Below are 15,003 nucleotides of genomic sequence, written 5' to 3' on the forward strand. Positions count from 1 at the left end.
GACATAGAGCCAGGCGCTCTGCTCATGCTTTCCCTGGGTTTGATCACATGCTTACAACAGACTTTGCCAAACCATCACATATGCACCAAGTACACATTTTAGACCGCAAGCCCATTTAACAGTTAAGCACACAGTTCATTTTAAGCACAGACTTCAACTAATGGGACAAGCATGTGCTTAGTTCTAGGCACATGAATAATTGTTCCAAAGACTTGAGGCTTAAAGAAGTCCTCACATTCTTCTTTAACAAACTAGACATGTCAATCCAAAATGAGTTGTGCATGGCTAAGTCACACACAGCACTTCTGAGATTTATTTTATTTTAGCAACTTTTAACTTAGTTATTCACCCTCATTCACCAATGTCACCATCCCCCCAAAMCCTGCCCAGATTAAACAAAAGCCATTAGTCAGACAGAATGAATCCAAGGAGAAAAACAACTACTATGAACTATTAATTTTGAGACCAGCAATTTTACAAYTATAACTTCTGAACAAAACTGCTTATTTGTAGGTAGACTTGCATCAGAGTGGAAGCATCATCAAGATTCCTCTAGGTTTCACACAAAAGTCTTAAGGAGTCTCTTTGCTCTTCGGTCTCGGTCTGAGACTCATCTTCCTAACAGCTTCCTTGTTCTGGAAAAACAGCAAGACGTGGATATGCAGACAGACCATGCCAACTTGGCTGCTAAAACTCCCCTCTATGTTCTCATCATGACCAGTGTCCACTCCTTCAGCCTTCCACTTCCTGGACATCCACACAGCCACTGACATTCCATCTTAAMCAGTCTTCCAGAATTGTCAGTCTTATCATACCACTTCTCTGTTGATGTTTCTGATGACTCCTCTGACTCTAATTTTGAGGCCTGCATCAATTTCACATTTTTGATCAACCGACCTTTACTGCATTTCTCTTCTGTTATGATAGCTTTGTGGTGGCCATTTGTTTTTTTTTCCTGCTGTTGATACCTYCTGCAGCTCTCTGTAGATTAACTCAAGAAGAGTGTACAGATTCATCCCCATCTTCCCATCAAATCCCTCCTGAAGTCTCATTTTCACTCCCTCTCGAGGCCAACTATCACTTACAGTAAACACCATCAAAATCACTGACTGGATTTCCCTGATACACTGTGACATCTGTTCATGTTATTACTACTCCAAAGCCAAAACACAAATTAAAAGGTAGGAAAATTAAACAACCTTTAAGTTACTTTAGTTGAATAACACTTTTTGATCTCAATCTGTTAACTGCAAAAAAGCTGATAACCAGTTCTACTAGCCTTTAATTGTTAGCATCTTTCACACATGTATAAGCTATGCAAAAAATATGAAATTGTGACAAATATTAACAATAATTATTTTAGTATGTGACTAGTTCAATTGAAGAACTAGTGACATCTCTTATTTAAGTTTCAGTACAGCTGTCAGTATCAAGAACTCTTAATAGGCTTATACAACTCTGATAAATAAATAGGGAATTTAAACACGGTTCCTATTTCGCTGTGAAACCTTTTTCAGGGTGTCATAACCAAAATTCTGTTTGAATTCAGAGCAAATAAAGTCAGAATTTTCCTTGGCCCTAGATAATATGCATTTAATCCTTTAACTGAAAGGACAGAATATATTTAGAGATGGAAGAAACTGCCTAATTAACTAAATTTTAAATGGGCTAGTTTCTATCAATTCTCTTCAATATCCCTTTACCTCTACTGAATAGCAAGGAAGGAGCACAGCAACACAGCTTTTCTTCTACCTGACTCAAAACAAGTTTTTCTGCATCTTTTTCTTACTTTTTTTTCCTCCCTCTCTCTTCCAAGACACATTTTTACACAAATGAGGGAAGGGACAGGACACAGGAAGYTAAAGTCAGAAATAACAGGAAATAACAGCGGTCTAAGCTTGTCTTACAAACATAGTTAAAAAGCACAGTTATTGCCTGAACAAACCTACAGTTTCACCTACTGTAGTAATATTCTCAGGCACAATACACATCAGAGCCAGGAAGGACATACTACCAGATCTCTGCAAGTTGTAGAGACTCATTAACAAAAGCACATGAACTGGAAAACATTCTAAGGAGGTTATTTATATGAGTGCCAAAATCAACACACTAGTTTCACCAGAGCTCCAGTGCCAGAGTAGGATTTCAATACTAAAAGTCACCAGGCAGGTCTTTCAAGTTTAAAGGGAAAATATTTGCAACTCTGAACAGGTTTAGACATACTCGGTTCTTGCTGAAATCTGTTTCGCCATTCACTTCATTTAGAGAGGGATCAAACTCTAAGATGAGATACTGAAGAAGAAACCTGCCAGTGACTCAAGTCTGTCAGACACTCAGCTGTTTCAGATTTACCTTATATACCGAAACCAGATACAGAAGAACATTTGAACTAGGAAAYTCTGAAGAGGTATTGCATTCAAGTTCTTTAATAATGCCAAGAAATTTTACAGCAGAAGGTAGAGACTGGTTTTACAGGTCTGCAAAGAAACCACCTGGTAATGTAATGTAATGATTTGACAGGCTGACCCCAAATCCAATCCTAGTAAACCAACAACAAAAAAACCTAACCAAAAAACCCAACAACTAAACAAAAAARGCCAGAAAGCTAGAACTCATAAGTTATCTCACCAGGCTATATTAGAACAGACAGATAGTTTCTGCCATTACATCTATAACAGGTCTCTGTGTTGCAAGCAGTAGCCTGGAAGGAGAGACGGATACACAAGCAGGTAAATTCTTTTCTTTAGGATAGAGTACCACTTTTCCTATACATCATGTTGCTAGACTCTACATCTTTTTCCCATCCAACAAAAATCCTGAGGTAGAGAAGGAAGTAAACGCTTAGCCCACATCCCTTCTTATAGGATGAAGGTCACAATCACATAGCTCTTCCTGCAGTTCTGCTTGACAGGGAAAGGAGGAGAGAAAGTAGGAAGAAGGAGAGAGGAAGGAAAATATCAAGCAAGAATATTGGCAGTGCACACACTTTTTCCGCCTCTTTGATCTCCTTCTGTGAACAGCGGCTAATACTGATTGCCGTGTCTGAGACCCCAATCCTCCCCATGCTATTTCAAGAGGTATCTTGAGCAACACACAGCAGGCAGTGGTGTTGAAAATAACTGTTGCCAGAAGCTCGTGACTGACTTTAAATATTAATTAGTCAGCTTGAGATGAAAATAAATGCTAAAGATGGAATGCTTTCTCACACCAAGCAGAACCTCCCAACAATCAGAAAAAGAGTGATGTTTCAGTTTTTCTTCTACCAATATTTTTGTTGTTGCCGTTTTTCCAAAGTCAAACAAGAAGGAAAGTGGAAATAGAATATTTCACCAAGACACCAAATTCTTCCTCCCTGCTATCCAAAGGGAAACTGATCCTTGGTACCTTTGCCATTATCTGCACTTCTGAAGAAAAATGCTACACAAAGAAAATGCAGTGCCAGAAATAGACAAAACATGAGCAGAGAACTGTAGATTTCTCTCTATATTCAAAACTAGCATTTCTGCATTTTTAGAAGGCAATATAAAGACTTTGAGGGAAAAATATATTATTGCAAAACAAATTCCACAGAGCAAAAAAATATATTTTAATGAACCATTTGGGAAATCTTATGTTAAATGCAATTTCAAAGTGTTTGCTTTAATAAGAAAGATATACAAGTGTGGAGACCTTTACAGGAGAAAAAAGTCTATTTTATAGTAGTAGATACCAAGGAGGTCTTCATATTTCTGTTTCTCTGTCACACTCCCTGTGACCCACACTCTCATCTTTGTTTCATAGACTTTCTACAACCCTCCAGCTCACTTCATTTCAGACATCATATTCCATTTCCTCATCATTTCCATTCCCCAAACAMACACTCATCCCTTACTTTATCCCCCTCCTTATGCAAGGCTGTCCCTCCCTTCTGTATCACATGCCAAAAGTCCTACATGCACTCATCTATCCTCTACCCACATTTTTGTTCTTCACTTCACCCTTCGACACCCCTGGCTCCCTCACTGACTGAGCAGTGCTTCCCCCCCCGCCCCCCCAGCCACCAACTCTTGGTCCCAGGTCCCTGACTACTTCTTCAGCATCAATACTTCTTTTGTTCTATACCAAGCCCTTGATTCTATTATTCCTGCAAAGAGACACACACACACAYTTCATATTAATGTCACTTTACTTCCCTCTGAATCCAAGCCTCCTCCTCTCACCCTTGTCCCAGCTCCTTCCAAGCCACACTGCTCTCTCACGCCCCTTCCCCATTGCGAAAGGCTTCATGCACCATCTCCAAGTCCCCAGAAGGGCAGCCAGTTTACATCTCTTACAAGCTCTCCCACAGGGGCTAGTAAGCTACTCTATTTACACAAACTGACRATACACTGTTTTCTCTGTGATGTTTGACAGTGAGGGCATTCCAGCTTTCCTCAACCCGCCTCACATACACAAAAATTATTTGGGAGATTTCCCCCCTTCTGGTACCATGGATATCACTAATTAAGAGTAAGTACCTCATAAGAGCACTACATAAACTATGAATGGTGAATCTGGAAATACAGTGTATCAGTAAAAACATCACATGCTGTAACATACTCAGAGTAGTTTTGTTTAAAGGTGGACTAAGTACAAAATTATACAGGCTCAAGTATAAGTATTATAATTTAACATATTTCATGTGTATTCTAAGTTCTTCATAAAGACATGGAAAGATTTCTGCTAAAAGAGCACAAGATCAAAACTGTCATAACATCCATTCAATAGGATCCTATCTCTTGCTAGCATTTATACAGTCAGTTAGGGTCTGCCCTCAGCAATTTTCTGTTCAGAACCAGCAGCACCTCTGTGGAGAACAAACTGTCCTGCCAGAGTTTTTGCTGTTTGGTCATTATATGTAACAGCTCAGAGTGCCACAGCAGCATCCTCTTCCCCCTCCAAATCCCTCCTCTCCAGAGGCCTTTCTTTTCCTATCCTTTTGCCCCCCCCCTTTCCCCTCTCCAGGTTCTCCCCATCTCCTGGTTCTCAGCCACTTTGCTTCTTCCTCAAGCTGTCATAGCTCCACAAGCAGGAAGGTTGAAGGGGAAATGTGTGCTAACTAGTTAGCCTTGATACTAACTAGTTAGCTTTGATACTTCTTCTCAWTTCTCATCCACTCGCTGCCACCTGACAACCCCTTTTGCTCCTGAAATTTCAGAAATGACAATATGGTATACAAAAGCTACTACCTAGGAGTCACAGGTTAGCTACAGATAGGATAATTAAAAGGAAGAATTACCTGGATAAAATCATAGAATCATAGGATCGGTAAGGTTGGAAGGGACCTCCGGAGATCTAGTCCAACCCCCCTGCTCAGCAGGGTCGCCTACAGCATGGTAGATAGGGTTGCATCCAGGCGGGCCTTGAAGAYCTCCACAGAAGGAGACTCCACCACCTCTCTGGTGGTGGAGTTATAGAGAAGTAGCATTACAAACAGAAGTAACTCTCTGATGCCTCTGTGACAGTATATTACTTCCTCTTCTCAATACCAAACCRATCTATTTCCAGAATTTATTACTGCACTATACTTACAACCATCATTATATTTAATTTTACATCATAAATTCTAGCCTTATTTCAGTCCATATACTGCTAGGACGGACAAGAAGTTCCAGTGATCAAAGCTGTAAGACTTGAAATATGAGTGATTTTGGTCACTTTAAGTCCTCAYGTTTAAAAGTAGTCTAGTATTTCCAAAACTAAGACGACTGTCAAATTAGTGTTAAATCAWTTTCCAGCATCTGAAACCTGCATTTCAGCCCTGCTCATTGTTATATTTCTGTGTTACCTACAAAAGAGGCATATCCATGTTTATACGCATTCACACGAACAGAACTTCTAGTCTTCAAATAGTGCTGGACCTGACATCCATACCAGAAATCACTAGTTATAAGCAAATTATATTTAGACCTCCTTGCTCAAAGCCATTTGGCACTTCCAAGCTACCAGACCACCACAACTGCTGTTCAGATCAAGCAGACAAGTTTCCAGTTGTGATCTCTTTCAGAGGAATACTAGTAGAGCAAAGCTCCCTGCTCTGTCTTGCAGACATCTGAAATCAGAATTTTGTGTTTGTACAATCACATAACAGTTAATTGCAAAAGACTTACCTCTTTGGGCAAAGAAGTTAATTTGTTTCTATCGGCATTTAAGTTGTTCAGTTTCTTTAGTTTGCCAATGCTCTTCGGCAATGTCTATACCAATCAAAACACAGCAACAGACAAATTAGTACTGCAAATTCACGGAGTAAGGACCAGACTTATCTCACTTTAAAAACAAATTAAGATACTGATCCAGTTTTGAAACTGGAATTTAGCAATCTTTGGTTATCACCATGCCTTCAAAGGGAATTCCAAGGTTTTGCAGAAAAATGCACATAGATTTTAAATTCTAATAAATTCATTCATGAGTTCTCTGCATTGAGATCATAGATGCAAAACAGCTGTTATGAGAAACATGTATGCAAAACGTCCATGCTATCTAACTTGAGGCTYCCTAAACAGTTAATTGAGAGAGACAAGCTTCTAATTTAGGTGATACGAATTGATGTCTGGAGATGTATCCTTCTAACAGGCTATCAAACAGGCAACAGGCTTAACTAAGTGCCAGCCTAACTGAAGCTAAATGCTCAAAGCTAAATTTTTAATATATACTCTCCATTTCAAGTGTCAGTGTCATGTGAAAACAGTTTTAAAATAATAGGAGGAAATGCCTACGAGGAATAAGTTTCAAATTTTATTTTAACTGACCAGATGTCATATTAAATGCCGTCTAAAGCAGATCAGCAGAGCAAGGGACAGTACAGCAGCAGCTCTGGAGCTGATCRGCCTTCTACCCAGTTCCAACAAGCCTGATCAAGGTAATACACAGCAGGAAYTGGCAACAACACAATGCCACACAAACTCCACATTAAAAAGGCAATGAAGTGAATGATACCTGCACTCCAGGCTCTCCAATTTCCTTACCAATCATGAAAAATTCAAAAGTGAATATGTAATTGCTTAAGCCTTCGAAAAGGAAGATTATCACTACACCTAATTCAATCTTCAGCAGTCATTTAACAATTAGAAATAAGGTGCAATCAAAGGAAACTTACTGCCTTGTAGCAACGATGAGTAGCCTTACTACTTATAGCACTTAGCTATAGGTCTAACTACCCCCAGCCATTGGAGGAGTGAGGACCATACTTACCAGCAGCTGGTTTTCTGTTAGAACTAATTCAGTAAGGCTTTCACAGTCTCCAATTGCGTCTGTTAGCTGAGTAAGTCTGTTCTGATCAACCTTCAAGATGGACAGTCTCTTCAATTTTCCTACACAGAAAGAACATACTCAATTGGCTTCTACAGTATTCTCAAATATCTGCTTTTAGTTAAAGAAAATCTTTGTGCTAAAGAAATTTTAGAAATTCTCTAGTATAAGAAAATCTTTTATGTTTTCCAAGTAAAAAGAAATCAAACACTGCTTTAGTTGCTGCTTGCACTACGCTTTGCAAGTTTATCAGGCTACTGAATTCATATTCAATATTAGTATCATATTCAATATTTCAGTTAAATTGTAGTAAAATGCAATATGAACGGAGCCACATGTAAAAATCAAGAGACTAAAAGCTACATACCTGCCCAAAGGCCTATACACACATACAAAACCCAACAAGAAGAAAATCTTTTCTTTATACAAYATTTATAAGTAAAGGAGGGTTCAGAAGATCACCTATGCCAGCTCAAACATAGTAAGGAAAGTTTACATTGAAACAACAGCCAAATCCAGACAGGATCAAGGTGTCCTTGCCCTAATAGATTGCCTAGTTAGTCAGGCATGAAACTCAAATCTACTTTTTGTAATAGACACCAAACTTCTTCAAAGATTTTCTCCTCAGAAAGACCAAAATACTTCTCAGAGCAGAAAATCCACCTTGTTCTGCTTCTTTAAGCCAGAAAGATCTTTACTGACCAATGCAAAATAAATTTGATCCAAGCAAAATCCAAGTCAGAGAACTGAAGAGACATCACCAGTGGTTAAGGACAAAAAGTTTCCTCCCTGTCCACCAGCAGGCTGTCCAGAACAGCTGCAATATGTGGGCAGATCAAATTTGCTGATGATGCTAAGCCATGAGGAAACACCCTGATACACTGAAAGACAGCAAACTAATCAGAAGCCGAATGAAGTTCAGCAATGAGAACCACAAATCTCTACACCCGGGCAGAAAAAAAAAATGTCTGTACAGGCTGGGAAGTCATTGGCTATGCAACAGCTCTGCAGAAAAGGAGGTTATGGTGGGGGCCAGGCTGGAGATGAACCAACAGTGAGCTGTCACAACAAATAAACTGCCTGCTAGGCTGCCTGAGGAGTGTTTTGGCCAGCAGATGAAAATGTTATATCCTATATACTCAGCATGGGTGAGGCCCAACCTCCACTATCATGCTTGGTCTGTGTCCCGCCCCCGCCCCCGACACAGTTCAAGGAGCTGCTGGGGATCCAGTACAAGGCTACCAAGATGGCCAGGGGCACCTGTGAGCTGAGGCTTGTTTATTCTGGCACAGAGGTAGTTAAGGAGGCATCTAGGAGCAGCCTGCAACATCTTGAAGGAAAGAGGCAGAGATGACAAAGTCAAACTCTCTTCTGCAGCAGCAGGCAAGACAGCAATGGCCAAAAATTGAGGCTCAGCAAGTCCATCTAAAACAAAACTACATCCAAAAAAATATTAAAAAATACATGTGAAAATTAGACCTGGCCTGAAGTGGCCTAGGCTTTTGCAGACGCCTTCAACAATGGACCTTCATTTAACAGAATTCTCAGGAACAAGACGAACTCCTCCCATAACTTGTGTATATCCTTTCAYGAGGTACATTTTGCACCTACAAAACTGTACTGGCCAGCTCACRTCAGCAGAAAGGACTGCTAGAACTCTTTACCAAACACACACTATTCAGCGATTAGACAAGCATTCACCTGAATATCCCTGATTTAATTTCTCAAAAATTATTTACCTTTCCATAGGCTCATAAGGCATATGTGGTGGGAGAGAACATTCATTCTGTACAACATTTTTCTACTTTCCCAGGTAARCCACATTTAGAGATCCTCCTTCCTCCACATCTTTATTTTTGAGAAAAATCCTGGCAAGTAGAAGGCATACCCTTGCAGTATGCAGTGGGAAAAACAGCTGCTGAGTTGCACAGAAGTAACACTCCCTTGACTCCCCTTCATAACTATTGCATAGGTAAAAATACTGGCTGTATAAAGGCACACTAATCACAGTTCACAAAACATTACTCAATTATTAAACCTGCTTTAAGGGGTCAGATACAGAAAGGTTGGAGCTTGGTACCTCAAGGGTGAAGAGTTATATAATGAAGATGGAACAGCTTTCCATCAAGTTCAGTAYAGGATTAATCATATTGTTCAGGTAATTACATTTCCCCACTAAAAAGGATGCCTTTTGTTGTAGTGGTTCTGTCAATCAGTTTTATCAAACATGACCTATAGTGTGTTACAGGTCAGAATTTTATAATGTTAAAAAGTTATGACAATGGCTTGGACACAGTAGCGACATACTAACTTGTATTTTGTTTGTGTAGATATCAAGTACAAGCCTAAAACAGGATTAAGAGGTAGTCATTATACAAACAATTAAAATGCAAAATTAATAGAGCTATGTATTTCAAACTAAGAAAAAAAGCTGAGATGAGCTCATCTCTTACACAAGAGGAGAAGACATCAAAACAACTTCAATTTATAAGTGATTAAATGGCTCTGTGTGATAATATTCACCTTTATACTTACCAATGCCATCAGGTAAGACCTGAAGTAAATTCTGAGAAACAAGCAAGTCTGTTAAAGATGTCAGACCACTAATTTCTTCAGGAAGGCATTCCAATTTGTTTTCAGAAACATCCAGACAAAGCAGRTTTTTCAGGTGTCCTACTTCCTGCAATACAAGACAAAATATAAGTCATACCTAAACATGTAACAAAGTAACTTGAAACATGCTTTATCACAGTGAAATTCCATAAAGAAGAGAATCCTTTATGTGACCTCTAAACTCTGAAAAAGTAAGCAATTCCATTTTACATGATATGTCAAGTGACTCAATTGTAACTTCTTATTCTAAATACTCAGACTCTGCTTCAGTAGTCAGACAAGGTACASGAAGCACATTCAGGAAAGCACCTGCCAAAACTGGAGTTTTCCTCAAGTGAAGACTGCAAAGCTGTTTTTCAGAAGTACAGATTATCAACCTCCACATAATTAAAGTCTGCCCCTCCCAGCTAACCCAAGGCAATTTAGGATTAGTCTCTCCTGGCTGATACAGCAACACATCACAACATCTAAGGATTTCTTATCTTCCTATCTCCCAGCTGCAACAAAAGTAGAAATAGGAATAAGGAGTGCTAGTCTAGCAAGCATATTAGAATTGCCAAGTTAAACTGCCATCTTTACAAGTACCAATATTACTTGCTTTTCCACAGTGGTGATCTGCCTGTTAGTTTAAAGAGTCTGACTGAGAAACCTTTCTGCCTATTAGCCATCAGAGCACCCTCCTGTTCCCTGGGTACACATACATCTTTATACACCTTCTACAATACCTCATATTTTAGATATCCAAACCATCTTCAGGATAGAATGGCTGTGGAGAAAACGAGGCTATCCCTTATTTTTAAAATACACAGAATTTTCATATAGTGACACCTGAATCCAAACTCACAAGACAAGTCCTTTTACTTAGGAAATGCTTCCCTCTCAAGAAGATCTTTCATTAAACACATACACCATAAAGAAAAATCTTTAACCTAGAAGTTAAAGCAAAATCCATAATTATGGCCAGCTTCAATAAAAACAACCACTAAAGTCATATTTGACCTTCTATGAACGATTATCAGGGTTTAACTACATCTACTTGAAAAATTATTAGCCCTAGCCAACAACAACAAAGTCAAAGCCTGCTAAATTGTAACCAGTTTCCAAGTTAGTGTTGACAGTGGGTTCAATATGGTAAATAATAGCAGACTGCACAAGGAAGGGGAAAACAGGTTTTGATCTGACTTTAAAGGAAAAATGGGGAAAGCCCTCCTACACTTCAGTGATGTTCTGACGAAACAGAATTTAGAGTGGGGTAGGCTTCAAATGCTAAGGCCTCTCATCTTAGGACTTTTGTTAGATGAGAGTATTTGCCTGCATAGATCAAAAATTGTATCTATGAAAAGAGTTCTATCATAGTACTTACCTCAAAAACTGTTTGTGAATAGAATACAACAACAATTCATCCTCAACACTGTCAAAACTGCAGCTTAGATAGAAATTAGAGGTTCCCTGATCATCGGACCAGGATAATAAAACAGGATATTTCATCCCATGAACTGAATAATTTGTCTACTACCAAACAATTCCTTTGTCAAAAATTTTAAAAGATGCTTGACAACACATAGTAACATTTACAATCCCCTATAGAGCTACTTATTAAGCAAAAATTATTAAACATTCAAAACCTACATCAGGGAATGTAATTAAAAGAGTATTAAATTGTCTGTCTCCCTTTCAGTATGAAGGAAAGGGTTTTCTCTTAAAAGCATTTTCAAAACAGTATTATTATAGCTCATCTTTACCTGAGGTATTTCGGCTAATTGGTTTCCATCCAACCAGAGGTCTTTAAGATTGAAAAGTGCACCAATTGTTTCTGGCTAAAACATAAAAAGTAACAGTATTAGATAACATAGGAGCTACAAGTGAAAACCAAACAGCCATCCCATAATTATAGTCCAAGGAAACCAATTCCTTAKTCTCAGCACTACTCAAAAAAGTACCACAATTAATGCAGCAGGGTGGCTATAAGCTGTAAACTCCATCACACAAATTAATTACTGTAGCTTAATAAGTTACCATACATCAGTTGACATGCAGTAAGAAATYGCATGCACACTCTCAACTACTGCAAATACAACACTGAACTGAACTAACTTAAGGGAGACAGCAGGTGCCTTCTGGCAGATCCATCTGCCACAACCTGAGACACTGAAGCCCTCAACACTCCACCTCACGCTGTTCCCAGAAGATTTCCCTCACCTCTGGAAATAGCAGAGCACTTACCTGTGCTCAGCCCTTCCAGTTTTCTACAAAAGTTCATGTATTAACTTAAACAGCTAGTGCGGACAAAGTTTGTGCTCTGCCACCTGCCCCCCTCCCTTTTTTTTTTGAAAAAAAAGTAGACGACCACCTGTGGATCTCTGTTCTAGAGAACAGCTACAGAAATTTCTCAGGTAATTCAATATTGTACTGAACAAGACTAGGTAGATATGGGCAACAGACCAACAGCAACTTATGCCAACATTTACCTGTACATATAAAAGACACTTCAGACATTTTTCTTTCTTCAACTTTGACCATCTTATGACCTACTTAGGTTAAAACATCCATGAAACAAGACCAATACACATTAAGTGGCATGTTCTCTTACCAAGTGATAAAGTTCATTGTTTCCTAAATCAAGTTCTTCTAGTCGCTGTAGCTGGGCAAGCGATCTGTGAGATGAGATAAGTTAAAACAAAGCCACATCAGACTAAACCAACAGAAACCCCAGGTATTTGAATGATGAGTTCATTTTACTGAAACTCRTATTTCAAATTACAATAGCTTTTCAACAGATAGTTATTTTATTAGTCATAGACTATTTACATTAATACACTGTTGAAAGAAATATTTGGCTTGCTGGTATAACTGTATGCCCTTGAAACATAAAACACAGCATAAGGAATCAAATCACTACCCATGATTTTAACTATCAGTCTTTGGTGTGGACAATAGTTTAGTACAGCTGGTTAGATTTATTTTGGGGGGTGACTGACAGTTACACAACTAGAAAAAAATCCCATGTTGTGATCAGATTTAATGGTATACAAAACAAATAAGCCAAGACTCAGTAAGTTCATTTGCCCCCCTCAATCTAAACTATCAATTTCTGAAGACTTTCAAGTTAGATTGAGAATGAACATAACCAGGTAACAGAGGTCATCTTCATTCTTCAAAACAAGCCTGTTTGAGAGTTTTTTGCTCACCTTCCCCAAAGCTGCAATAGGACAAAAACCAGAGACTTGTCAGCTTCATTACTGACAGTTAGAATTTTCAAGCAGCAATGGAATTATCAACATTTATGGCAGCTTTGCTCTGACACTGCATAGAGAAATCTAGCTAGCAATTCCTATCTTCTGATCACTGACATTTAAGGTTCCTTGGGGCTCACAACTATAAACAGCTGCAAGAAAGGTCCTGAGCAGACAGACAGGTAAAGGCATCCAAAACCAGCGGGGGAACATATTCTAATTCTGGGGAACCGATTCCGATTAGACTAGATTAAATCTATGACACTATCTATTAGATAGGTTATCCAAACAAACAGAATAGAGTTCACCAAAACTCTTGTAAGCAGCAGCCAGATAGTAAAGGAAGGAAATTACTTCTCTAGACAAAAAATAGGCTTCTTCCTAGCAGGCAAAAAGGATTCCAGTTTGTAAGATATCTGACTGACCTTACAAAAGACTACTGACTCCTCTGCCACAACGCAGAGGGTAGAGAGAAAGCTAGATTCYCCCCTTCAGTGCACTGAGGGTGGAGCTGGACTTCAGACATCAGCAGGCCTAGTTTTTAGCTTCGATATCCAAGTTTTTAAAGCTTTTAGCTACTCAGTCCTTAACATGAGTGCTCTTTAAATTTTACAGCCATCCACGCAGCAATTCAGAGTTGAAATCTGAGATTCTATTGCTCCATTTTTGTAGTYATGAAATTGCACTGTGAGAACAATYCAAATTACCACTCCCCTTGATGATGCATTAGTGGAGTGTGTGGAGGACGAAATGTTTTGTAATGAAGTATTTTACACAGAATAGTTATATCAAGCAAAAGCAATCTGCACAGCCTGCAGACTCCTGTTGCTAATTATGAGTCACAGATGTAACTAGCTGTTGTTAAAACAAAGCTGTATCTCATAAATGTTCTTTGTCAATCCACAGCGAATATTTTTTCCAGCTGTCATTCAGTTTCAGACATTAGCAAATTTTAAGAACAAGAACATATGTTGTGTTAACATGAATAAACACATGAAATGTCACTTACTCAGGTAAATATGTCAGCAAATTTTCTCTAAGCTCCAGCGAAGCCAGGTTATAAAGACTAAAAGAAAAAAAATACATTTTCATATAATCTTGCCTTTTATATACTATATTTTCAGAAGAAAAAAAAATATTGTTTATACAGCTTAAAGTAGAATTACTGTGAACTGAATTTTTTTTATTCTGTGAAATGAAGCATATGATGAAATGATGCTTGTTTCTCCGTGATAGTGGAAAAATATTAGAGTTAGAAAGTAAATAGACAAAATACAAATATACAGTTCCATTTGTTCAAAGRTCAGTAGTTGCAAGTTACTAAACAGCATATTCATATGAATTTAATTTACTAATCTGCTTTCACAATCTGATGTAGGCTACGAAAGTTACAGAGCRTCAGCTAAACTCATCTACCATTTATACCTACAGCATGCTCATTATTGTAAGTGACATTATGCTTCTAAGCGGCTCACTTACTTCATATCCCAGGCTTTTACTAACATCACCATAGCAACATTCAGATTTTTCAGGGTTTTATTTATGACTAAGTGGAACACAAGGAGTCAGACATTATCCCAACACTATAATCTGCTCTAATCCTCTAGCGTCCCAGGGAAAAATAAAAATCAGATATGGTGTCTACAAATAAGCAGTTCTCTACAACATAGTATGTTCTGCCTTAGAGTGTGTGGGGGAAGGGGCAGTATCCTATGCCTTAAATAAAGTCTAGATTAAAAAAAGAAATTCCACTAAATTCAACCACAAATGATTTTTGCATGTATAATTTAGAAAAAGCCTAGCAAGGCCACCTAAAATTGACACGTTTGTTTTCACTACAAACAAAGCAAACATAATATATTACCAGATCAGTAGTTAGTCCCAGAAAAAA

At 38.4% G+C, this 15,003-nt stretch overlaps 1 protein-coding gene across 1 annotated transcript in view; it reads right to left on the reverse strand.

Annotated features, from left to right (window-relative positions):
* LRRC1 (leucine rich repeat containing 1) overlaps positions 1 to 15,003 on the reverse strand; it is a 93,049-nt gene that overhangs the window by 39,504 nt on the left and 38,542 nt on the right. The window contains exons 5-10 of the mRNA XM_085324899.1: positions 14,122 to 14,178; positions 12,470 to 12,533; positions 11,622 to 11,696; positions 9,802 to 9,946; positions 7,210 to 7,328; positions 6,129 to 6,212 (exon numbers count right to left, since the gene is read on the reverse strand). Coding sequence (XP_085181025.1) covers positions 6,129 to 6,212; positions 7,210 to 7,328; positions 9,802 to 9,946; positions 11,622 to 11,696; positions 12,470 to 12,533; positions 14,122 to 14,178 — 544 coding nt within the window. The remainder of the gene's footprint in view (positions 1 to 6,128; positions 6,213 to 7,209; positions 7,329 to 9,801; positions 9,947 to 11,621; positions 11,697 to 12,469; positions 12,534 to 14,121; positions 14,179 to 15,003) is intronic.

This window comes from Rhea americana, unplaced genomic scaffold (assembly GCF_003343005.1).
Source record: "Rhea americana isolate MKP2758 unplaced genomic scaffold, rheAme1 scaffold_94, whole genome shotgun sequence".
Taxonomy (NCBI): domain Eukaryota; kingdom Metazoa; phylum Chordata; class Aves; order Rheiformes; family Rheidae; genus Rhea; species Rhea americana.